Here is a 26,572-nt window from a genome sequence, read left to right as displayed (position 1 = left end):
AAAAATCAACCACATGATATACAGACAGCAAAAAATTTAGCTAACATACAGCATTGCCTAGTCGGTAAAGGGGAAACAAATTGGCTATGTTACCAGTGAGGGGCCACATTCACATATGGTGCCTCCCCTTCTTACAATTTTTATATTTTATTTTACCTTTATTTAACTAACTAACTGTCAGTTAAGAAGAAGAAATTCTTATATATAATGACGGCCTAGGAACAGTGGGTGTACTGCCTTGTTCAAGGGTAGAACGACAGATTTTTACCTTGTTACCTTACTGGCCCAACGCTCTAACCACTACTCTTATGATAAGTGCTATGGGATCCTTAGTGACCACTATATATCTTTTTTAATAAAGAGGGGGGGGATGAACGAGCCAATTGGACGCTGGAGACGATTATGAGGTAGAAAATGATGGTTTGAGGGCCAGAGTGGAAATTTAGCCAGGACACCGGGGTTAAAACCCCTACTCTTATGATAAGTGTTATGGGATCCTTAGTGACCACAGAGTCAGGACACTCTTTTAACGTCCCATCCGAAAGACGGAACCCTACACTGAGCAATGTCTCAAACGTGTGTTTGTCCTTCACCTACGTTATCACATCGTATACTCCCAGTTTGTTTGCTTTGCTGGAGAAAGAAAGTGTGTAAATATTTTCATAGCCTAGTAGTTTTTGTAAACCACATATAGTATCGATTGTCTAATGTGTATTTAGTAGCTGGCCCGCGTACTGTGAAATGTGATTCTGGGCTCTGAGAATGCATACACTACCTTTCAAAAGTTTGGGGTCACTTGGAAATGTCCTTGTTTTTGAAAGAAAAACCATTTTTTTTGGTCTATTTTAAAATAACATAAAACTTATCAGAAATACAGTGTAGACATTGTTAATGTTGTAAATGACTATTGAAGCTGGAAATGGAAAATCTACATAGGCGCACAGAGGCCCATTATCAGCAACCATCACTCCTCTGTTCCAATGGCACGTTGTGTTAATCCAAGTTGATCCAAGTTAATCCAAGTTGATCATTTTAAAATGATAATTGATCATTAGAAAACCCTTTTGCAATTATGTTAGCACAGCTGAAAACTGTTGTACTGATTAAAGAAGCAATAAAACTGGACTTCTTTAGACTAGTTGAGTATCTGGAGCATCAGCATTTCTGGGTTCGATTACAGGCTCAAAATGGCAAAAAACAAAGTACTTTCTTCTGAAACTAGTCAGTCTAATCTTGTTCTGAGAAATGAAGACTATTTCATGCGAGCAATTGACAAGAAACTGAAGATAATGCTGTGTACTACTCCCTTCATAGAACAGTACAAACTGGCGCTAACTAGAATAGAAAGAGGAGTGGGAGGCCCTGGTGCACAACTGAGCAAGAGGACAAGTACATTAGTGTGTCTAGTTTGAGAAACAAAGGTCTCACAAGTCCTCAAATGGCAACTTAATTAAATGGTAACCGCAAAACACCAGTCTCAATGTTAACAGTGAAGAGGCGACTCCGGGATGCTGGCCTTCTAGGCAAAGTTGCAAAGAAAAGGCCATCTCTCAGACTGGCCAATAAAAAGAAAAGATCAAGATGGGCAAAAGAACACACTGGACAGAGGAACTCTGCCTAGAAGGCCAACATCCCGGAGTCGCATCTTGACTTTGAGACTGGTGTTTTGCGGGTATTATTTAAAAAAACACTACTGTAGCTCGGTCACCTTCCACCACAGATGCGGATGGCCAACATAGGCAGATGTGCTGAATTGCCCAAGCAAAAAAAACTGATCACATACATTTCGTCATGTAGTGTGACAGTACACCTGCTCGTCGAACATCTCATTCCAAAATCATGGGCATTAATATGCTGCTATAACAGCCTCTTCTGGGAAGGCTTTCCACTAGGTGTTGGAACATTCCTGCAGAGACTTGCTTCCATTCAGCCACAAGAGCATTAGTGAGGTCAGGCACTGATGTTCGGTGATAAGGCCTGGCTCGCAGTCGGCGGTCCAATTCATCCCAAAGGTGTCTGATGGGGTTGAGTTCAGGGCTCTGTGCAGGCCAGTCAAGTTCTTCCACACCGATCTCGACAAACCATTTCTGTACGGACCTCGCTTTGTGCACGGAGGCATTGTCATGCTGAAACAGGAAAGGGCCTTCCCCAAACTGTTGCCACAAAGTTGGAAGCACAGAATCGTCTAGAATGTCATTGTATGCTGTAGTGTTAAGATTTCCCTTCACCGGAACTAAGAGGCCTAGCCCGAACCATGAAAGACATCCCCAGACCATTATTCCTCCTCCACCAAACCTTATAGTTCGCTCTATGCATTTGGGTAGGTAGTGTTCTCCTGGCATTTAGCAAACCCAGATAAGACCGTTGGACTGCCAGATGGTGAAGCGTGGTGCGGCTGCTCGACCATGTAAATCCATTTCATGAAGCTCCAAACGAACAGTTCTTGTGCTGACGTTGCTTCCAGCGGCAGTTTGGAACTCGGTAGTGAGTGTTGCAGCCGAGGACAGAGGATTTTTAACGGGCTACGCACTTCAGCACACGGCAGGCCCGTTCTTGTGTGGCCTACCACTTTGCGGCTGAGCCGCTGTTGCTCCTAGATGTTTCCATTTCACAATAATGGCACTTACAGTTGATCTGGCCAGCTTTAACAAGGCATAAATTTGGATCAGCCAAATCCACTAATTTGAAGGAGTGTCCACATACTATACATACACAAAAGTATCTCTAGCTTAAACTGATGAATTTTGATGGTGATTTTATTATTATGTTACTTACAGTGCCTTGCGAAAGTATTCGGCCCCCTTGAACTTTGCGACCTTTTGCCACATTTCAGGCTTCAAACAAAGATATAAAACTGTATTTTTTTGTGAAGAATCAACAACAAGTGGGACACAATCATGAAGTGGAACGACATTTATTGGATATTTCAAACGTTTTTAACAAATCAAAAACTGAAAAATTGGGCCTGCAAAATTATTCAGCCCCCTTACTTTCAGTGCAGCAAACTCTCTCCAGAAGTTCAGTGAGGATCTCTGAATGATCCAATGTTGACCTAAATGACTAATGATGATAAATACAATCCACCTGTGTGTAATCAAGTCTCCGTATAAATGCACCTGCACTGTGATAGTCTCAGAGGTGCGTTAAAAGCGCAGAGAGCATCATGAAGAACAAGGAACACACCAGGCAGGTCCGAGATACTGTTGTGAAGAAGTTTAAAGCCGGATTTGGATACAAAAAGATTTCCCAAGCTTTAAACATCCCAAGGAGCACTGTGCAAGCGATAATATTGAAATGGAAGGAGTATCAGACCACTGCAAATCTACCAAGACCTGGCCGTCCCTCTAAACTTTCAGCTCATACAAGGAGAAGACTGATCAGAGATGCAGCCAAGAGGCCCATGATCACTCTGGATGAACTGCAGAGATCTACAGCTGAGGTGGGAGACTCTGTCCATAGGACAACAATCAGTCGTATATTGCACAAATCTGGCCTTTATGGAAGAGTGGCAAGAAGAAAGCCATTTCTTAAAGATATCCATAAAAAGTGTCGTTTAAAGTTTGCCACAAGCCACCTGGGAGACACACCAAACATGTGGAAGAAGGTGCTCTGGTCAGATGAAACCAAAATTGAACTTTTTGGCAACACGTTATGTTTGGCGTAAAAGCAACACAGCTCATCACCCTGAACACATCATCCCCACTGTCAAACATGGTGGTGGCAGCATCATGGTTTCGGCCTGCTTTTCTTCAGCAGGGACAGGGAAGATGGTTAAAATTGATGGGAAGATGGATGGAGCCAAATACAGGACCATTCTGGAAGAAAACCTGATGGAGTCTGCAAAAGACCTGAGACTGGGACGGAGATTTGTCTTCCAACAAGACCATGATCCAAAACATAAAGCAAAACCTACAATGGAATGGTTCAAAAATAAACATATCCAGGTGTTAGAATGGCCAAGTTAAAGTCCAGACCTGAATCCAATCGAGAATCTGTGGAAAGAACTGAAAACTGCTGTTCACAAATGCTCTCCATCCAACCTCACTGAGCTCGAGCTGTTTTGCAAGGAGGAATGGGAAAAAATTTCAGTTCTCTCGATGTGCAAAACTGATAGAGACATACCCCAAGCGACTTACAGCTGTAATCTCAGCAAAAGGTGGCGCTACAAAGTATTAACTTAAGGGGGCTGAATAATTTTGCATGCCCAATTTTTCAGTTTTTGATTTGTTAAAAAAGTTTGAAATATCCAATAAATGTCGTTCCACTTCATGATTGTGTCCCACTTGTTGTTGATTCTTCACAAAAAATACAGTTTTATATCTTTATGTTTGAAGCCTGAAATGTGGCAAAAGGTCGCAAAGTTCAAGGGGGCCGAATACTTTCGCAAGGCACTGTATATTGATTATTATGTTACTTATATTGGGTGAGTCAATAGACTTAAGGATTAATGACAAGGAGAGTTGATTCCCGTCTGAAGAGTTTAGGGAGCCTCTATGATCAATACTTAATTAACATCTAAAAATCACACTCTTGGGGTTTCTTTCCAATTAACCAGCACCAGAAGATATTACGAGAGGCCGTTGGATGCATATCAAGTTGATGTTGAGTCTATAGGCTAAGCAATGGTGATTCACGAAGGGTGTTAGGCCAAATATAGACATTCAGATATTGTTCTGGTGTTAGCTGTCTGTACAGAGAGACAATTCTTTACCATAATGATCCTTATATGTGCTGTAACATCTATGCTTGGAGACATGTATTTTGCCCTCAGAACAGCCTCAATTTGTCTTGGCATGGACTCCACAAGATGTCGAAAGCGTTCCACAGGGATGCTGGCCTATGTTGACTCCAATGCTTCCCATAGTTGTGTCAAGTTGGCTGGATGTTCTCTGGGTCCTTCTTGATTCACACGGGAAGCTGATGAGTGTGAAAACTCCAGCAACGTTGCAGTTCTTGACACAAACCAATGTGCCTGGCACCTACCTTCATACACCGTTCAAAGGCACTTAAATTCACCCTCTGAATGGCACACACACAATCCATGTCTTAATTGTCTCAAGGCTTAAAAATCCTTCTTTAAAATCTGTCTCCTCCCCTTCATCTACACTGATTGAAGTGGCTTTAACAAGTGAAACCAATAATGGATCGAAGCTTTCAGCTGGATTAACCTGGGTCAGTCTGTCATGGAAAGAGCAGGTGGTTCCTATTGTTTTGTACAGTCCGTCTATGGCTGTCCAAGGAACGCTCGTTTACAAAGAGTGTTCTGTACAGGCCAGGGAGAAGACTGTCATTTATGATAATGAAGATCTTTGTTGGTGACGTTTACATTTAACACAAATAACCACAGATCACAGTTATTGCAAGTAGACTCCTCCTTTGAAATAGCTGCTCTCAGCATAATCACTGCCAGAAAGAAAATAATAAGCGCAGGTGTGAGGGTGGCTACTTTGAAGAATCTCAAATATAACATATCTTGATTTGTTTAAACACCTTTTTGTTTACTACATGATTCCATGTGTTATTTCATAGTTTTAATGTCTTCACTATTATTCTACAATGTTATTCTACAAAAAACCTTTGAATGAGTAGGTGTGTCCAAACTTTTGACTGGTACTGTATTAGAGGTCGACCGATTAACCAGAATGGCCGATTAATTAGGGCCGAATTCAAGCTTTCATAACAATCAGTATTTTTATACCTTTATTTAACTAGGCAAGTCAGTTAAGAACACATTCTTATTTTCAATGACGGCCTAGGAACGGTGGGTTAACTACCTCGTTCAGGGGCAGAACGACAGATTTTCACCTTGTCAGCTCGGGGGATTCAATCTTGCAACCTTACAGTTCACTAGTCCAACGCAATAATGACCTGCCTCTCTCTCATTGCACTCCACAAGGAGACTGCCTGTTTCGCAAATGCAGTAAGCCAAGGTAAGTTGCTAGCTAGCATTAAACTTATCTTATAAAAAACAATCAATCATAATCACTAGTTAACTACACATGGTTGATGATATTACTAGATATTATCTAGCGTGTCCTGCGTTGCATATAAATGTGACTGAGCATACAAGTATCTAAGTATCTGACTGAGCGGTGGTAGGCAGAAGCAGGCGCGTAAACATTCATTCAAACAGCACTTTCGTGCGTTTTGCCAGCAGATCTTCGTTGTGCGTCAAGCATTGCGCTGTTTATGATTTCAAGCTTATCAACTCCTGAGATGAGGCTGGTGCAACCGAAGTGAAATGGCTAGCTAGTTAGCGCGCGCTAATAGCGTTTCAAACGTCACTCGCTCTGAGCCTTCTAGTAGTTGTTCCCCTTGCTCTGCATGAGTAATGCTGCTTCGATGGTGGCTGTTGTCGTTGTGTTGCTGGTTCGAGCCCAGGGAGGAGCGAGGAGAGGGACGGAAGCTATACTGTTACACTGGCAATACTAAAGTGCCTATAAGAACATCCAATAGTCAAAGGTTAATGAAATACAAATGGTATAGAGAGCAATAGTCCTATAATTCCTATAATAACCACAACCTAAAACTTCTTACCTGGGAATATTGAAGACTCATGTTAAAAGGAACCACCAGCTTTCATATGTTCTCATGTTCTGAGCAAGGAACTGAAACGTTAGCTTTCTTACATAGCACATATTGCACTTTTACTTTATTCTCCAACACTTTGTTTTTGCATTATTTAAACCAAATTGAACATGTTTCATTATTTACTTGAGGCTAAATTGATTTTATTGATGTATTATATTAAGTTAAAATAAGTGTTCATTCAGTATTGTTGTAATTGTCATTATTAATTTGTAATTAATTGGTTTCGGATTTTTTGGTCCTCCAATAATCGGTATCGGCATTGAAAAATCATAAATCGGTCGACCTCTATACTGTATATATTTTTTTATTTCTTGCACTCACACCTGCTCCTTATAACGCACGATCTTGGTAGCATTAGCTAGCTGTACCGGAGCCAAAACTCTATATTATTTTTAATCCTATAGCTTGTTCTCCATTTTCTTTGAGTCATGAGTCAACATGTTTTCTGAACTTTTATTCCCATGACTGATATAAAAAAATCTCATGAGCAATATGTTTGGAAAATAAAATTGCAATCAAATCGCTATACAAAGAATCTTGAGAATCGCAATACATATTGTATTGGTACCTAAGTATCACAATAATATCGATTTGTGAGGTCCCTGGCAATTCCCAGCCCTACCAACCATACGTCATAACAATCAATGATTCATATAACATCATGCTTTGCTGTGACCTCACAGTTCGATGAAAGGGGCCAAATGTCCATCGGGTCATGGTGCACCAGATATGGCCCCTGGGCCACAGTTTGACTATCACTAGCCTAGTTGAACACGTCTGGTCAATCTGGTCAGATCGATTCTAATCTGGACTAATAAATAATTGCAGGCTGGTTTTAATCAATTCCATTTGTACTATTTTAGTCATGAATCAATAGTATGGATTGTACTTTTGCTGGTTCATTTCCTATCAACATAAATCTGAACTCTACTGGTGTGTAAAAGTTGGACGGTTTTCCATCAGGCTTCAGACTGAGATGTAAAGTTGAAGACAAAGAGCCAGCCACTCCCTCACAACTGGCCTCTTCTTCTTGCAATACTGAAACACTATCAACCTACTCAACTACTGCACCACTAACAACAACAATTCAGCCATTCATGTTTTTTTGTCAAAGATGAACAAAATTGACTGTATGTCTCTTTAGTGTAAACTACCAATGGTATCTGAACCAGTCAACACAACGAAATGGTAGTGCTATGGGATTATCATGATTATGACCTTTGACTCCTACAGCGTAATCCAGTATAATCCAATCGAGGGGCTGAGCTGACTGAAAACGCATGATACCACATGTAACTAACTGGGTCTCCATACCATTTCTCCCCACTGGATTATAAAGAACACATATTTATTTTATCTTTATTTAATTAGGCAAGTCAGTTAAGAACAAATTCTTATTTACAATGACGGACTACCCCGGCCAAACCATGATACCACATGTAAGTGACAGGGTCTCCAGACCTTGTTTCTCCCCACTGGACTATAAGGGCCCTTTAAGATCTGCCTTTCCTAAACTTTTCTGTGCTACGAGATTATCGTTGTGGTTGTTTGACCTTTGACTTTAATCCAATAATAGAGGGTCTCTTCTTCCCTTCTTCCCTGAGTAAACACACATACACACACACACACAAAATACCTGTATTAATTTGTAACTAACGAAGATTAAAGCACCCAGAACCAAATCTCTCTTCACTCAGGCTCCAAATGGAGCCTGAGCATCAGATGGTTGTTTGACCCCTCCTCTGGAAGGAAACAAACAACTGTGTTTGAGGCGCTTTTGATATATAAGCATTAACCCTGTGTGAGTGTGTGTGTGTGTGTGTGTGTGTGTGTGTGTGTGTGTGTGTGTGCGCGTTCATTAGTCAGTATGTTTGTGCGTGTGTGAGCATTAGTCCCTCTGTCTGTGTCTGGACAGGACATAAATACTAAGGAGAATCCCCAGGGGTCCAGGCTGCCTGCTGTTCTAAGAAGACACTTTAAATCACTCCGACATCCCTAACAATTGTCACATAGCAACCTTTTACTGCGGTAAAGCGGCCCTAAGCAACCTTTCACTGCTGTAAAGCGGACCTCAATGCGGTTCCATCCACTGACTGGTCAGAACCGGTCATTCCTGGACAGGTTACTTCTGCTACACTAGACTCTGTAGGCTAGACTAGCTTTATCCCCTTGCTGGCTGGCTCATTGCAAACACGCACGCACACATGCACACAGATACCAACCAACTGCACACAGACACTCTCTGACACAAATACATTCCCAAAACACACACAGGGTGGATTTGGGCTGAGCTGGATTGGGTTAGGCCAGTCTGGGCTCAGTGGGCTGACAGGACTGGAGAGGGTTGGGGTGGGTTTGTGTGGGTTCCTGCCCCAGCCCAGACCGCCCCAGACCAGTTAGTTGTGCTGTCGGTGCAGGATTTTTGTTCCCGCCTGACAGGCACCCACTGTAATTAACTCCCTGGATCACTCTGTATACTCGCTCTGACAGACAACGAGAGAGACAAAGAGAGAGGGGGGGGGGGGGGGGGGGGGGAGTGGCATACACACACACGCAATTACACACACACAGACACACCGATGAACGTTCTTAGCTAATGAATGTGGTAAATTAGAGCTGAAAGCTGAAATGTTAGCCTGGGGGATATATAGAGTTGCCCTTTTAGCAGGGAATTTGTGAGGTGAAGGGTGAGGAAGGAGGAGTGAAATGAGGGAGAGGAAAGAAGAGCCGCTGTGACTGAGACAGTGTCCGCACTGTGAACTTCCCTCACCCATTCTCTCTTTCAAGGTGCATTAGCAGAGCTAATCCCTGTTTCTGGAGTGATTCTCTGTGTGGGTGTGAGGACAGGACCTCACTTAGAGTGTGTCTCATGTACAACATGCATAATGTGTGTATGTTTGCTGCTGTGTATACATGTTATTGTGTCAACTACCTCACAAGTATCTTCATCATCAACAGGGAGCAGCAGGGAGGAAATGCAGGCCATGAGATATAGTGATTGTATTATCTGTGCCAGTGGATCCATCTGTATGTGACCAGACAAGGATGTGTGTTTGTGCGCGTGTTAGGTTAGTATTAGCCACACGGCCACTCTCTGGGAGTGATGCCATGTTAATCCTCTTTTTGGCTCATCAGTCTCTAACTCCGTCATTCTACCTCTTATTATCCCTCCATCTCCCATGCTTTCTCCTTCCATACCCTTCTCCATCCCTCCCTCCCACCCATGCCCTCCTTCCATCCCGCTCTCCCTCTCTCAACAGTTTTCATAAGTTAGAATAGGCCTAAAGTGGGATAAAAAAACACTGCTTTCATTACTTGAGATAAGGGACAAAGCAGAATACGTACAATACTAGTGCAGGTTTCCTTCTCTGGTGGTACAATAAACATGACCAGAGGACTTGCTGCGGGGACGTGCTACGTTCCAATTCATCCCAAAGGTGTTGAGGTCGGGGCTCTGTGCAGGCCAGTCAGAGCCCAGTCAAGTTCTTCCACACCGATCTCAACAAACCATTTCTGTATGGACCTAGGACAGACGGTTTTTACCCGCTACGCGCTTCAGCAATAGGCGGTCCCGTTTTGTGAGCTTGTGTAGCCTACCACGTCGCGGCTGAGCCGTTGTTGCTCCTAGACGTTTCCACTTCACAATGACAGCACTTACAGTTGACTGGGGCAGCTCTAGCAGGGCAGAAATTTGACAAACTGACTTGTTTGAAAGGTGGCATCCTATGATGGTGACACGTTGAAAGTCGCTGAGCTCTTCAGTACAGACCATTCTACTTCCAATGTTTCAGTCTATGGCGACTGCATGGCTGTGTGCATGATTTTATACACCTGCCAAATCCACTAAGTTGAAGGGGTGTCCACAGAGGTCGACCGATTAATCGGTGTTGTCATAACAATCGGTAATCTGCCTTTTTGGACATCGATTATGACCGATTACATTGCAATCCACGAGAAAACTGTGTGGCAGCCACGAGTGCAGCGTCAAAAGGAGCCAAGGTAAGTTGCTAGCATTATACTTATCTTGTAAAAAAACTATCTTCACATAATCACTAGTTAACTACACATGGTTGATGATATTACGAGGTTAAATAGTTTGTCCTGCGTTGCATATAATCAATGCAGTGCCTGTTAATTTATCATCGAATCACAACCTACTTAAACTTTGCCAAACAGGTGATGATTTTACATAATCGCATTTGTGAAAAAAAAGCACATTTGTTGCACAAATGTACCTAACCATAAACATCAATGCCTTTCTTAAAATCAATACACGGAAGTAAATATTTTTTAAACCTGCATATTTAGTTAAAATAAATGCATGTCAGCAGGCAATATTAACTAGGGAAATTGGGTCACTTCTCTTGCGTTCAGTGCAAGCAGAGTCATGGTATATGCAACAGTTTGGGCCGCCTGGCACGTTGCGAACTGTGTTTCTTCCTAACAAAGACCGTAATTAATTTTCCAGAATTTTACGTAATTATGACATAACATTGAAGGTTATGTAATGTAACAGCAATATTTAGACTTAGGGTTTCCACCCATTCGACAAAATACGGAATGGTTCCGTATTTCATTGAAAGAACAAACGTATTGTTTTCTAAATTATAGTTTTCAGATTTGACCATATTAATGACCAAAGGCTCGTATTTCTGTGTGTTTATTATATTTAAGTCTATGAGTTGATATTTGATAGAGCAGTCTGACTGAGCGGTGGTAGGCAGCAGCAGGCTCGTAAGAATTCATTGAAACAGCACTTTACTGTGTTTGCGAGCAGCTCTTAGCAATGCTTGAAGCACAGCGCTGTTTATGACTTCAAGCCTATCAACTCCCAATATGCATTACTAAAGTGCCTATAACAACATCCAATAGTCAAAGGTATATGAAATACAAATGGTATAGAGAGAAATAGTCGACACGTCATAATTCCTATTACTACAACATAAAACTTCTTAACTGGTAATATTGATGAACTGGGAATATTGAACCACCAGCTTTCATTTCTAATTTCCCTCCAAGGTGGCATAGCAGTTCAGACGTCTTTTGTCCTCGTCTTGTCGTGTCCTGTATATATATATATATTTACAACTTTTTTTATTTTTACTTTTTTTATTTTTATTTTCCATCAACTCATCTTCAAAACACTCTCCTGCAACCCGCCTCACCAATTTATATTTATAAAAAAGTAATATTTACCTCAAATCTGTAATCCTCCAAGAAGCTAGCCAGAAACTCCAAGAAGCTAGCCTGAAACTAGCCAGAAGCTAGCCCAGAAGCTAATCCAGAAGCTAGTTCAGAAGCTAATCCAGAAGCTAGTTAGCTCCTTTACTGGCAAATCGTTAGTATTCAGCTAACCACGGTTTGTGGTCATCAGCTATCCTTTAGCTCGAAAATCTATCGCCAGTTCTGTACGGCGCAGCGCGGCTCGGAACGGAACATACCGGACCAATTTTTCTCTCCATGTCCCTGGATTTCGACTGCTCTCTGGACATTCATACCCGGATCTCACAGCTAGCTAGCTGCTATCAGTGTGACTATCGGCCTTCGTCGATTCCGGAGCAAACATCAATTATTCCGGAGCTAGCCAGCTCCGTCAATCACTCCTGAGTTCCATCAATCACTCCTGGGCTGCAGTCACCTATCCGAACCCGTTTTACTCCCTACGCGGAGCCCCACCGGGCCTTCACAACTGGACTGCCGACGTTATCTACCCGAAGGAGATCCGGCTGGCTCCTCCGTCGCGACGTTACCTGAACGCCCATCTGCGGCCTGCTAACCGTTAGCTGTCTTACCGGCTGCTATCTGAATAGACAATCGGACAATTTATTTATTTTTATTATTACTAATGTTTTCTTCTTGGGCCTCTATAACTATATCGATTGTTTTTATTTTTGTTGTTGTTGTGTGATTTGGATTAATCCCCTCTACCACACGGAACCCCACTAATCTACTGACGGAACGCAAGAGGTGGCTAACAACAGACCTCCATCCTATGCTAGCTTGCTACCGATGGCCTGGCTAGCTGTCTAAATCACCAACCAACCTCTCCACTCACTGGACCCTTTTGATCACTCGACTAAGCATGCCTCTCCTTAATGTCAATATGTCTTGTCCATTGCTGTTCTGGTTAGTGTTTATTGGCTTATTTCACTGTAGAGCCTCTAGTCCTGCTCACTATACCTTATCCAACCTATTAGTTCCACCACCCACACATGCAATGACATCTCCTGGTTTCAATTATGTTTCTAGAGACAATATCTCTCTCTTCATCACTCAATACCTAGGTTTACCTCCACTGTATTCACATCCTACCATACATTTGTCTGTACATTATACCTTGATGCTATTTTATCGCCCCCAGAAACCTCCTTTTACTCTATGTTCCAGACGTTCTAGACGACCAATTCTCATAGCTTTTAGCCGTACCCTTATTCTACTCCTCCTATGTTCCTCTGGCGATGTAGAGGTGAATCCAGGCCCTGCAGTGCCGAGCTCCACTCCTATTCCCCAGGCACTCTCTTTTGACGACTTCTGTAACCGTAATAGCCTTGGTTTCATGCATGTTAACATTAGAAGCCTCCTCCCTAAGTTTGTTCTATTCACTGCTTTAGCACACTCTGCCAACCCGGATGTTCTAGCTGTGTCTGAATCCTGGCTTAGGAAGACCACCAAAAATTCAGACATTTTAATTCCAAATTACAACATTTTCAGACAAGATAGAACTGCCAAAGGGGGCGGTGTTGCAATCTACTGCAAAGATAGCCTGCAGAGTTCTGTCCTACTATCCAGGTCTGTACCCAAACAATTTGAACTTCTACTTTTAAAAATCCACCTCTCTAAAAACAAGTCTCTCACCGTTGCCGCCTGCTATAGACCACCCTCTGCCCCCAGCTGTGCTCTGGACACCATATGTGAACTGATTGCCCCCCATCTATCTTCAGAGTTCGTGCTGCTAGGCGACCTAAACTGGAACATGCTTAACACCCCAGCCATCCTACAATCTAAACTTGATGCCCTCATTCTCACACAAATTATCAATGAACGTACCAGGTACCTCCCCAAAGCCTTAAACACGGGCACCCTCATAGATATCATCCTAACCAACTTCCCCTCTAAATACACCTCTGCTGTCTTCAACCAAGATCTCAGCGATCACTGCCTCATTGCCTGCATCCGTAATGGGTCAGCGGTCAAACGACCTCCACTCATCACTGTAAAACGCTCCCTGAAACACTTCTGCGAGCAGGCCTTTCTAATCGACCTGGCCGGGGTATCCTGGAAGGATATTGATCTCATCCCGTCAGTAGAGGATGCCTGGATATTTTTTTTAAATGCCTTCCTAACCATCTTAAATAAACATGCCCCATTCAAGAAATTTAGAACCAGGAACAGATATAGCCCTTGGTTCTCCCCAGACCTGACTGCCCTTAACCAACACAAAAACATCCTATGGCGTTCTGCATTAGCATCGAACAGCCCCCGTGATATCAAATCAAATCAAATTTTATTTGTCACATACACATGGTTAGCAGATGTTAATGCGAGTGTAGCGAAATGCTTGTGCTTCTAGTTCCGACAATGCAGTAATAACGAACAAGTAATCTAACTAACAATTCCAAAAAAAACTACTGTCTTATACACAGTGTAAGGGGATAAAGAATATGTACATAAGGATATATGAATGAGTGATGGTACAGAGCAGCATAGGCAAGATACAGTAGATGATATCGAGTACAGTATATACATATGAGATGAGTATGTAAACCAAGTGGCATAGTTAAAGTGGCTAGTGATACACGTATTACATAAGGATGCAGTCGATGATATAGAGTACAGTATCTACGTATGCATATGAGATGAATAATGTAGGGTAAGAAACATTATATAAGGTAGCATTGTTTAAAGTGGCTAGTGATATATTTACATAATTTCCCATCAATTCCCATTATTAAAGTGGCTGGGGTAGAGTCAGTGTCATTGACAGTGTGTTGGCAGTAGCCACTCAATGTTAGTGGTGGCTGTTTAACAGTCTGATGGCCTTGAGATAGAAGCTGTTTTTCAGTCTCTCGGTCCCAGCTTTGATGCACCTGTACTGACCTCGCCTTCTGGATGACAGCGGGGTGAACAGGCAGTGGCTCGGGTGGTTGATGTCCTTGATGATCTTTATGGCCTTCCTGTAGCATCGGGTGGTGTAGGTGTCCTGGAGGGCAGGTAGTTTGCCCCCGGTGATGCGTTGTGCAGACCTCACTACCCTCTGGAGAGCCTTACGGTTGAGGGCGGTGCAGTTGCCATACCAGGCGGTGATACAGCCCGCCAGGATGCTCTCGATTGTGCATCTGTAGAGGTTTGTGAGTGCTTTTGGTGACAAGCCGAATTTATTCAGCCTCCTGAGGTTGAAGAGGCGCTGCTGCGCCTTCCTCACGATGCTGTCTGTGTGAGTGGACCAATTCAGTTTGTCTGTGATGTGTATGCCGAGGAACTTAAAACTTGCTACCCTCTCCACTACTGTTCCATCGATGTGGATGGGGGGGTGTTCCCTCTGCTGTTTCCTGAAGTCCACAATCATCTCCTTAGTTTTGTTGACGTTGAGTGTGAGGTTATTTTCCTGACACCACACTCCGAGGGCCCTCACCTCCTCCCTGTAGGCCGTCTCGTCGTTGTTGGTAATCAAGCCTACCACTGTTGTGTCGTCCGCAAACTTGATGATTGAGTTGGAGGCGTGCGTGGCCACGCAGTCGTGGGTGAACAGGGAGTACAGGAGAGGGCTCAGAACGCACCCTTGTGGGGCCCCAGTGTTGAGGATCAGCGGGGAGGAGATGTTGTTGCCTACCCTCACCACCTGGGGGCGGCCCGTCAGGAAGTCCAGTACCCAGTTGCACAGGGCGGGGTCGAGACCCAGGGTCTCGAGCTTGATGACGAGCTTGGAGGGTACTATGGTGTTGAATGCCGAGCTGTAGTCACATAGCATTCTCACATAGGTATTCCTCTTGTCCAGATGGGTTAGGGCAGTGTGCAGTGTGGTTGAGATTGCATCGTCTGTGGACCTATTTTGGCGGTAAGCAAATTGGAGTGGGTCTAGGGTGTCAGGTAGGGTGGAGGTGATATGGTCCTTGACTAGTCTCTCAAAGCACTTCATGATGACGGATGTGAGTGCTACGGGGCGGTAGTCGTTTAGCTCAGTTACCTTAGCTTTCTTGGGAACAGGAACAATGGTGGCCCTCTTGAAGCATGTGGGAACGGCAGACTGGTATAGGGATTGATTGAATATGTCCGTAAACACACCGGCCAGCTGGTCTGCGCATGCTCTGAGGGCGCGGCTGGGGATGCCGTCTGGGCCTGCAGCCTTGCGAGGGTTAACACGTTCAAATGTCTTACTCACTTCGGCTGCAGTGAAGGAGAGACCGCATGTTTTCGTTGCAGGCCGTGTCAGTGGCACTGTATTGTCCTCAAAGCGGGCAAAAAAGTTATTTAGTCTGCCTGGGAGCAAGACATCCTGGTCCGTGACTGGGCTGGGTTTCTTCCTGTAGTCCGTGATTGACTGTAGACCCTGCCACATGCCTCTTGTGTCTAAGCCGTTGAATTGAGATTCTACTTTGTCTCTGTACTGGCGCTTAGCTTGTTTGATAGCCTTGCGGAGGGAATAGCTGCACTGTTTGTATTCAGTCATGTTACCAGACACCTTGCCCTGATTAAAAGCAGTGGTTCGCGCCTTCAGTTTCACACGAATGCTGCCATCAATCCACGGTTTCTGGTTAGGGAATGTTTTAATCGTTGCTATGGGAACGACATCTTCAACGCACGTTCTAATGAACTCGCACACCGAATCAGCTTATTCGTCAATGTTGTTGTCTGACGCAATACGGAACATCTCCCAGTCCACGTGATGGAAGCAGTCTTGGAGTGTGGAATCAGATTGGTCAGACCAGCGTTGGACAGACCTCAGCGTGGGAGCTTCTTGTTTTAGTTTCTGTCTGTAGGCAGGGATCAACAAAATGGAGTCATGGTCAGCTTTTCCGAAAGGGGGGCGGGGCAGGGCCTTATATGCGTCGCGGAAGTTAGAGTAACAATGATCCAGGGTCTTTCCACCCCTGGTTGCGCAATCGATATGCTGATAAAATTTAGGGAGTCTTGTTTTCAGATTAGCCTTGTTAAAATCCCCAGCTACAATGAATGCAGCCTCCGGATAAATCGTTTCCAGTTTGCAGAGAGTTAAATAAAGTTTGTTCAGAGCCATCGATGTGTCTGCTTGGGGGGGATATATACGGCTGTGATTATAATCGAAGAGAATTCTCTTGGTAGATAATGCGGTCTACATTTGATTGTGAGGAATTCTAAATCAGGTGAACAGAAGGATTTGAGTTCCTGTATGTTTCTTTCATCACACCATGTCATGTTAGTCATAAGGCATACGCCCCCGCCCCTCTTCTTACCAGAAAGATGTTTGTTTCTGTCCGCGCGATGCGTGGAGAAACCCGCTGGCTGCACCGCTTCGGATAGCGTCTCTCCAGTTAGCCATGTTTCCGTGAAGCAGAGAACGTTACAGTCTCTGATGTCCCTCTGGAATGCTACCCTTGCTCGGATTTCATCAACCTTGTTGTCAAGAGACTGGACATTGGCAAGAAGAATGCTAGGGAGTGGTGCACGGTGTGCCCGTCTCCGGAGTCTGACCAGAAGACCGCTTCGTTTCCCTCTTTTTCTGAGTCGTTTTTTTTGGGTCGCTGCATGTAATCCACTCCGTTGCACTGGTTGTAAGGCAGAACACAGGATCCGCATCGCGAAAAACATATTCTTGGTCGTACTGATGGTGAGTTGACGCTGATCTTATATTCAGTAGTTCTTCTCGGCTGTATGTAATGAAACCTGGGGTACTAGTGTATCTCTGTCGGCGCCGGAAGTTCACATGATATGGAGCTGTTCAGGGAAGCTAGAAACCATTATACACAGGCAGTTAGAAAAGCCAAGGCTAGCTTTTTCAAGCAGAAATTTGCTTCCTGCAACACTAACTCAAAAAAGTTCTGGGACACTGTAAAGTCCATGGAGAATAAGAACACCTCCTCCCAGCTGCCCACTGCACTGAAGATAGGAAACACTGTCACCACTGATAAATCCACCATAATTGAGAATTTCAATAAGCATTTTTCTACGGCTGGCCATGCTTTCCACCTGGCTACTCCTACCCCGGACAACAGCACTGCACCCCCAACAGCAACTCGCCCAAGCCTTCCCCATTTCTCCTTCTCCCAAATCCATTCAACTGATGTTCTGAAAGAGCTGCAAAATCTGGACCTCTACAAATCAGCCGGGCTAGACAATCTGGACCCTTTCTTTCTAAAATTATCTGCCGAAATTGTTGCCACCCCTATTACTAGCCTGTTCAACCTCTCTTTCGTGTCGGCTGAGATTCCCAAAGATTGGAAAGCAGCTGCGGTCATCCCCCTCTTCAAAGGGGGGGACACTCTTGACCCAAACTGCTACAGACCTATATCTATCCTACCGTGCCTTTCTAAGGTCTTCGAAAGCCAAGTCAACAAACAGATTACCGACCATTTCGAATCTCACCATACCTTCTCTGCTATGCAATCTGGTTTCAGAGCTGGTCATGGGTGCACCTCAGCCACGCTCAAGGTCCTAAACGATATCTTAACCGCCATCGATAAGAAACATTACTGTGCAGCCGTATTCATTGATCTGGCCAAGGCTTTCGACTCTGTCAATCACCACATCCTCATCGGCAGACTCGACAGCCTTGGTTTCTCAAATGATTGCCTCGCCTGGTTCACCAACTACTTCTCTGATAGAGTTCAGTGTGTCAAATCGGAGGGTCTGCTGTCCGGACCTCTGGCAGTCTCTATGGGGGTGCCACAGGGTTCAATTCTTGGACCGACTCTCTTCTCTGTATACATCAATGAGGTCGCTCTTGCTGCTGGTGAGTCCCTGATCCACCTCTACGCAGACGACACCATTCTGTATACTTCCGGCCCTTCTTTGGACACTGTGTTAACAACCCTCCAGGCAAGCTTCAATGCCATACAACTCTCCTTCCGTGGCCTCCAATTGCTCTTAAATACAAGTAAAACTAAATGCATGCTCTTCAACCGATCGCTACCTGCACCTACCCGCCTGTCCAACATCACTACTCTGGACGGCTCTGACTTAGAATACGTGGACAACTACAAATACTTAGGTGTCTGGTTAGACTGTAAACTCTCCTTCCAGACCCATATCAAACATCTCCAATCCAAAGTTAAATCTAGAATTGGCTTCCTATTTCGCAACAAAGCATCCTTCACTCATGCTGCCAAACATACCCTTGTAAAACTGACCATCCTAACAATCCTCGATTTTGGCGATGTCATTTACAAAATAGCCTCCAATACCCTACTCAACAAATTGGATGCAGTCTATCACAGTGCAATCCGTTTTATCACCAAAGCCCCATATACTACCCACCATTGCGACCTGTACGCTCTCGTTGGCTGGCCCTCGCTTCATACTCGTCGCCAAACCCACTGGCTCCATGTCATCTACAAGACCCTGCTAGGTAAAGTCCCCCCTTATCTCAGCTCGCTGGTCACCATAGCATCTCCCACCTGTAGCACACGCTCCAGCAGGTATATCTCTCTAGTCACCCCCAAAACCAATTCTTTCTTTGGCCGCCTCTCCTTCCAGTTCTCTGCTGCCAATGACTGGAACGAACTACAAAAATCTCTGAAACTGGAAACACTTATCTCCCTCACTAGCTTTAAGCACCAACTGTCAGAGCAGCTCACAGATTACTGCACCTGTACATAGCCCACCTATAATTTAGCCCAAACAACTACCTCTTTCCCAACTGTATTTAATTTATTTATTTATTTTGCTCCTTTGCACCCCATTATTTTTATTTCTACTTTGCACATTCTTCCATTGCAAAACTACCATGCCAGTGTTTTACTTGCTATATTGTATTTACTTTGCCACCATGGCCTTTTTTGCCTTTACCTCCCTTCTCACCTCATTTGCTCACATTGTATATAGACTTGTTTATACTGTATTATTGACTGTATGTTTGTTTTACTCCATGTGTAACTCTGTGTCGTTGTATCTGTCGAACTGCTTTGCTTTATCTTGGCCAGGTCGCAATTGTAAATGAGAACTTGTTCTCAACTTGCCTACCTGGTTAAATAAAGGTAAAATAAAATAAAAATAAAATGTGTTCATGTTCTGAGCAAGTTAGCTTTTTTTACATGGTGCATATCGCACTTTTACTTTCTTCTCCAACACCGTATTTTTGCATTATTTAAACCAAATTGAACACGTTTCATTATTTATTTGAGACCAAATAGATTTTATGTATTATATTAAGTGAAAATAAAAGGGTTCATTGTTCATTCAGTATTGTTGTAATTGTCATTATTTCAAAATATATATATATTTTAAAGAATTGTCCGATTAATCGGTATCGGCTTTTTTTGGTCCTCCAATAATCTGTATCGGCGTTGAAAAATCATAATCGGTTAACCTCTAGTCCACATACCATGTCGTGTAGGCTATGCCATATGTATTAGCTAATATGCATATTCAGCTGTCGTTTTTAAACCTCCATTCTAGCATACATGACACACACAAAAATCTGTCTAACTACATGCTTTGATTTGTGTTTCTATGCAAATAATATAATTTAACATTTCTTTAAGCCTGCAAGCTAGTTAATTGAAATTAGATAATCATGGGCCTCCCGGGTGGCGCAGTGGTTAAGGGCGCTGTACTTGTTACGGTTTTCTAGGTGTGGTGAAGGAGAGTCGGACCAAAACGCAGCGTGTAGATTGCAATCCATGTTTAATCAATCAAACGTAAAACACGAAATAACACAAACACTACAAAAACAATAAACGTAACGAAAACCGAAACAGCCTATACTTGTCAACTAAACACAGCGACAGGAACAAAAGACACTAAGGACAATCACCCACACCAAACTCAAAGATTATGGCTGCCTAAATATGGTTCCCAATCAGAGACAACGATAAACACCTGCCTCTGATTGAGAACCACTCCAGACAGCCATAGACTTAGCTAGATACCCCACTAAGCTACAATCCCAATACTAACACCAAAACCCCAAGACAAAACACACCACAATACAAAAACCCCATGCCACACCCTGGCCTGACCAAATACATAAAGATAAACACAAAATAATTCGACCAGGGCGTGACAGTACTGCAGCGCAAGCTGTGCCATCAGAGTCCCTGGGTTCTTGCCCAGGCTCTGTCGTAACCGGCCGCGACCGGGAGGTCCGTGGGGCGACGCACAATTGGCCTAGCGTCGCCCCGTTAGGGAGGGCTTGGTCGGTAGGGGTGTCCTTGTCTCATCGCGCACCAGCGACTCCTGTGGCGGGCTGGGCGCAGTGTGCGCTAGCCAAGGTGGCCAGGTGCACGGTGTTTCCTCCGGCGCATTGGTGTGGCTGGCTTCCGGGTTGGATGCACGCTGTGTTAAGAAGCAGTGCGGCTTGGTTGGGTTGTGTATCGGAGGACGCATGACTTTCAACCTTCGTCTCTCCCGAGCCCGTACGGGAGTTGTAGCGATGAGACAAGATAGTAGCTACTACAACAATTGAATACCACGAAATTGGGGAGAAAAAGGGGTAAATAAAAAAATAAAAAATAAAGAAATGTAAAAAAGAAATTAGATAATCATGCCAAAACATGATTCAAAGTTGCAGGGGCACAACATTGGTTATAGAAGTTGATGGGACATGTCCCGTCCCGTCCCGTCCCCCATCCCCAGGGAAAGTTGCGCCCCTGCAAAATTGAATTCGCTGAGACACAGCTAATGAAACACTAGCTTCCTGTGCAGGCACATTGACGTTTACAGTATTAGCTGGCCCAGGCTAGTCAACATTTGCTAGCTTTCAATAAATTGGCTAAATGGTCAATGAAGTTACTTCTTCATATGATCAAGACCATTCGTATTGCATGGTGCATAATTCAAGTTCACTCAAACAGATATTTATCTTATTTCAGTCTTTGGGAGCGAATGTTAGTTCCTCTTGACACACAGACAGCAGATCAGAGGCTGTTTACATCTTAGAAGCAGGCCATTGGCTGCCTTTTTCAAAAGGGGTATGTACGGGAGTTCTGATTGGTTCCAAGTTCAGCAGTTTGCAAATTTGCTTGAGCTAGACAGTGTTGAAATATACTTTTTCTGATGGTGAATTGAAGGTGCCAACATATTTTACAGCAGAATATTTCTTTGTCAATTTTAAAATCAGCTCCTCGCTCGACATCGATCAACTACCTTGTCTTCGGCGTCGGCCCACCACCTTATGGTAACACACCCAGCTAGCACATATAATATATGTGTATTTCGCCCACGGAGACAGGAGATCGTACCTATGCCCACCCTTCCTACTGTGTCTCCCCTGCTCATCTATCTTTATGTTTACTTCAAAACTGACTGAATGAAGCAAAAAAACATATATATTTTAAAAAGTAATGCTCTAAAACAGGGACAGAGCTGAAAAGTGCAGGAGAGCAATTGAGGTGGTTAGTCCTACAAACAGTGCTTTAAAACAGGGTTAGGGTAAATTCCATTTCAATTCAGGGAATGAACAAAAAAAATGCCATTTTCCTCATTGCTTTTCAATGAGGAAAATGGAAATTGAATGGACCCCACCTACACTCTGGCTCGAAGACAATGTATCCCAAATGACAATCTATCCCCTATGGACCCTGGTCAAAAGTAGTGCCCTACACAGGGAGCCATTTGGGATACATTTGGCAAGCAGACACAGAGATTGGACACGGCTGCTGTTTAGCATTAGCTACAAAAGATTAGCTCCAAAGCCAACACACGACTGACCAGCGTAAACTAGCCTACTAGCCTTTTCACACAAAGACACCAAACAAGTCAGCTGCCGAATCACACAGCTTCTCTTTTGTGTCTGTGAACAGTATATAGTGAGACAAGTTTATTTTCTTGTCTCCCGCCAGTTGAGCCAAGCCATTTGACGTCATTGGTTGTTGCTCCCTGTTGCTTGACAACGTCATTAAATCACAAGCTGCTCCGCCGTGTAAAGGGTTCAGCCTTGCTCAGGTGAGAGTATAATCCCACTTTTAGCTCATCACCCCTTCAGTGCCAATAAACGACAGTTAACAGAGTCCGAGTCCCCTATGGAAATGGTCATTCTCAAGGCTACAGTTCCTCTTTCACTACATAGAAAGAATGTGTACCAGTAGGCCTGTTCACCTTATCCTTCATCTCAATCTCAACCTCTTGGTGAGGTTGGTTCTCATTAGGGCTATTGTTCCTCTTTCTCTACCTGTACACACACACACCTGTCAGGAAGTTACCGTGACAATGGATTTCTTTTTTACAGTGTAGGGCCCTGTTCAAAAGTAGTGCACTGTGTAGGGAATAGGGTGCCATTTTGGGATGTAGAGTGTACCTACTCTACTCAACCATTATTTATATGTTTCCAGGGTACACTTCCCTCATTTTTTCTCCCATTGCTTCTGTCATTCAACCCAACCTGAGTGCAACAAAACGTTCATATTCTTTCTCTCTTGTATTTCCTTCCCCTCTTCTCACCCCTATCTCTGTCTATGTCTCCAGTGTGCTGCAGTGAGTCTCAAGCTTCATCCCAAACTGCACCGTATTCCCCATTTCATGCACCAGTTTTGACCAGGGCACATAGAGCTCTGCTCAAAAATAAGGCCCTAGTCAAAATTAGTGGACTATGTAGGGAAAAGGGTGCCATTGGGGATGAACCGGTCTCCAATGTGCTGTAGTGAGTCAGTCTCACAGTCTGAATAGCAAACAGACAACAGGCTGAGATTTTCCCAGGGAGGAGAGAGAAGAGAAGCTCCAGGGAAGACTTCAAATGACTGTTGCATTATGTCAAGCAACTCTGTGTCAGTGTGTAACTCGATGCAAAACTAATAACTATATATTTTTCCAATAGCCCAGTGAAAACAACACAATATATTGTTACCATTATCATCCCCAGGATGTTTGGCAAGGTGGGGGGATATGTCCCCCTTGGGAAGCTTGATCATTTTGTCTTTTTAAAACACCTGTAACAGCCATTTTCTGCAATCAAGAACCTATGACACAACTATAGAGATCCTATATATTATTATAATGGTTCTGTGTGTAATTCTATGGATAGAACTAGTACCATGACCTGCATAGAGTAATGTACAGTATTCTCACCTGTAGTTCGCACCAGGCCACCTCCACCCAGGTCTCAGTGTCCAGGCCTTTGTAAACAGTCTTGAAGGCACCCCTCCCCAACTCAATGTCAAACTTCAGAAACCTCCCCCCCGGCGAGGTGGCCACGGCCTTCATCTCTGCCTCCTCCTCCTGCTCCCTGTCTCGCTCCTTCCCCGTCTGGGGTGGGGCGGAAGAGGGGGCGTCCTTGGCCCCGGGGTCCTGGGTGGAGCTGAGGCTGGATGGTTCGTGGTCGGCCGTGTCATGTCCCAGGGCTGCAGAGGCGGCGGTAGCGGCCTGGGCGCCACCAAGGGTGATGACTAAGTCCAGGTGGGGGGCGGAGTGGGAGACAACTGGGGGATCCGCTACCACATCGTCCTCCTCACAGATCTCCACACTCTTCCTGAAGAAACGCTTCTCTCTCCTCAGTCTCGGCCCGTGACCCCCTGACCTTGAAGCCGCTGCAGTCGCAGCCGGGGACGAGGGTGTGGAGAGAGACATGGGTCTAACCGCCAGGGGCTCCACTTCCTTACTGTCCCTGGTCTCTCCGGGCCCTCCACCCCTTCCACCGCCGCCTCCTGTCTCCCCTCCCTCTGCGGTTCTCCTCTCTTGGGTCTGGGAGGAGGGGAAGTCTGAGGGGGTGCTGTGCGTCCTCTCCCTCCTGCTGCTCTCCTGGTCAGTCTCCTCCTCCCGTGTGCCAACAGGTTTCTCCGAAGAGTCCTCCGTCCCTGTGGGTTCCCCAGGGTCCGTCGCCATGGGGATGCGCCGCCTCCTCCTCCCCGTCCTCTCCTCCGACCCTTTGGTTCTCCTTCAGTCCCCGTCTCTCCTCTCTTTTGTGGTCCTCTTCTTACCCACCTTCTAGGTTCTCTGGCTGCTGTTCTTCCAGCGTTTCTGGTGACTACGAGACTGGGCCCTGCCACTAGATTAGACTCCCTCCTCTCTTCTCTCCTTTCTTTAGTCTTTACAGAGGTAACGGATAAGCAGCACAGTGCTTCTTTTCTCCACCCGACCAACACTAACTTTCAATCCTTACTTTCCTTCTCTCCATCTCCTAAAGTACATAGCCTTTCCCCTGCACTTTCTGAGGGTACCTCAATAAAGCTTCACCTCAGCCAACCTTTATACACACAAACACAGGCCAAGGAAAGTCTTTCAACTCTCTGGGAGAGAGGGAAGTTAGTGTCCCTTTCCCTCCTTTTCTGGATAAATCCCTCCTTCAAAGTGTAAAAGGTGAATCTCCTCAGGTAAATTCTGTGAAGAAAACAAACAAATAAAAACACATTAATATTCAGCAGGCTAGTGAGAGTGAGATGCGGATAACTTTCCACTGTAAAAGTCATATTCGTGCATATTTAAAGTATTAATTTCCAAGAAGAACAACAGTTTGACTTCGACATTTGAGAATGTTTTAGTTTGATGTTCTGCTCAGAGGACACACACAACAGAACAGTTTCAGAGGCACAAAGAGGGCAGGCCTGAGAGGATTCTGAAGAATCAATCAATTATTTTTTACTGGGACTCTATACTCATTTCCACAGTCAATACTGACTGTCAACGGATGCTTGGTCAGTGTCTAAAATCATACCAAATCCGATGTTCATTAAAATGGGGAAATGTTCATACAAGCCTTGAAGGAAATGGTTCCATCATTTTGAATGTAACCAATTTCTAATTGCACACTTTAAATACTGCCTGGTTAACACCAATTTATGGTGTTATTCCCAGGCATTTCCCCAGTGTCTATTCCACCTCAAGTGTTGATTGCCTTTTTTGCAAGGGACTGGAACAGGGCATTTCTTTGCAATGCATTTTTTTTAATTCCTGCCGTTTGTGTTGTATCCAGCCAAACTTGATCTTTTAAAAATCACAGAAAGCCTTTATTTCGCAGCCAGCCGAAACCGAGATAAAGGTCCACTCAGTTTCAACCATCATAAGCCTGCTGAAGAAATTCTCTAGTAATTGGATACTGGCTAATACTTCATGTTGGACGAAATAGTCAAAGATGGCATTATTCCCAGTGTTTGTGGGTAAATGATGAAGACCGTAAGGTGATTAATTATGCTAATTAGATAGCGTAAGCACAGGCCATGCCACAAGTCTCCCAAGTATGGTCAGACTTGAGATGTTCATGGCCTACTCTGAGAAAAAAATCAAAAACCTTGATGACAGCCTAACCTCCGTTAAGGGCTAGAGTAGCATTGCTGATTCAACTAAGGAAATGATTGCAGTTTCCTACAGCCCAGCACCCCCTATAAAGTGTTGCAATGACTAACTATTTCAACTAAGAAATCTTTAATTGAAGACGATCATGCCCAGCTTTGCGTTAATCAGCTTGCCAATCGGAAGTTTATGAGTGTGTTGCAACTGTAGTTGTGTTCAGTGAAGACCATTAAATCAATATAGTGGTGCTAGATCCTATTGTGATGATAAAAAAAACTGGATAGATGAGGCGGTATTATGGAGCATTTCTGCATGAGTCATTCATGAGGAGAGGGGGATAAACTGCATCACAAATGGCACCCTATTCCCTATATACAACCCTGGTCAAATGAGCTCTGGTCAAATGCAGTGCACTATAAAGGGAATAGGGTGCTACTTCGGACACAGCCCTAATCAAATTGAACTGGAGTGAACGCCAAAGATCGGCACAATGGGGGTAATATATGTAGAGTACACACATTCATCATAATCATTATCGTCAGCACAGCAACACTGCCCAGGCAGTTAGTAAGCAATGTCATTTCGTGCCAGCCAATATACTTCATTAATTTATTCAATGACAGTCAGT

General features: G+C 44.2%; 1 protein-coding gene across 2 annotated transcripts in view; it reads right to left on the bottom strand.

Annotated features, from left to right (window-relative positions):
• The window catches only part of wnk3 (WNK lysine deficient protein kinase 3), a 78,810-nt gene that overhangs the window by 39,191 nt on the left and 13,047 nt on the right, over positions 1-26,572 (bottom strand). For both annotated transcript variants that reach the window (XM_031803868.1, XM_031803869.1), the window contains exon 2: positions 23,788-25,035. In XM_031803868.1, coding sequence (XP_031659728.1) covers positions 23,788-24,540 — 753 coding nt within the window. In that variant the 5' untranslated portion in view covers positions 24,541-25,035. The remainder of the gene's footprint in view (positions 1-23,787; positions 25,036-26,572) is intronic.

This window comes from Oncorhynchus kisutch, linkage group LG24 (assembly GCF_002021735.2).
Source record: "Oncorhynchus kisutch isolate 150728-3 linkage group LG24, Okis_V2, whole genome shotgun sequence".
Taxonomy (NCBI): domain Eukaryota; kingdom Metazoa; phylum Chordata; class Actinopteri; order Salmoniformes; family Salmonidae; genus Oncorhynchus; species Oncorhynchus kisutch.
This window is presented reverse-complemented; position numbering and strand designations above follow the sequence as displayed.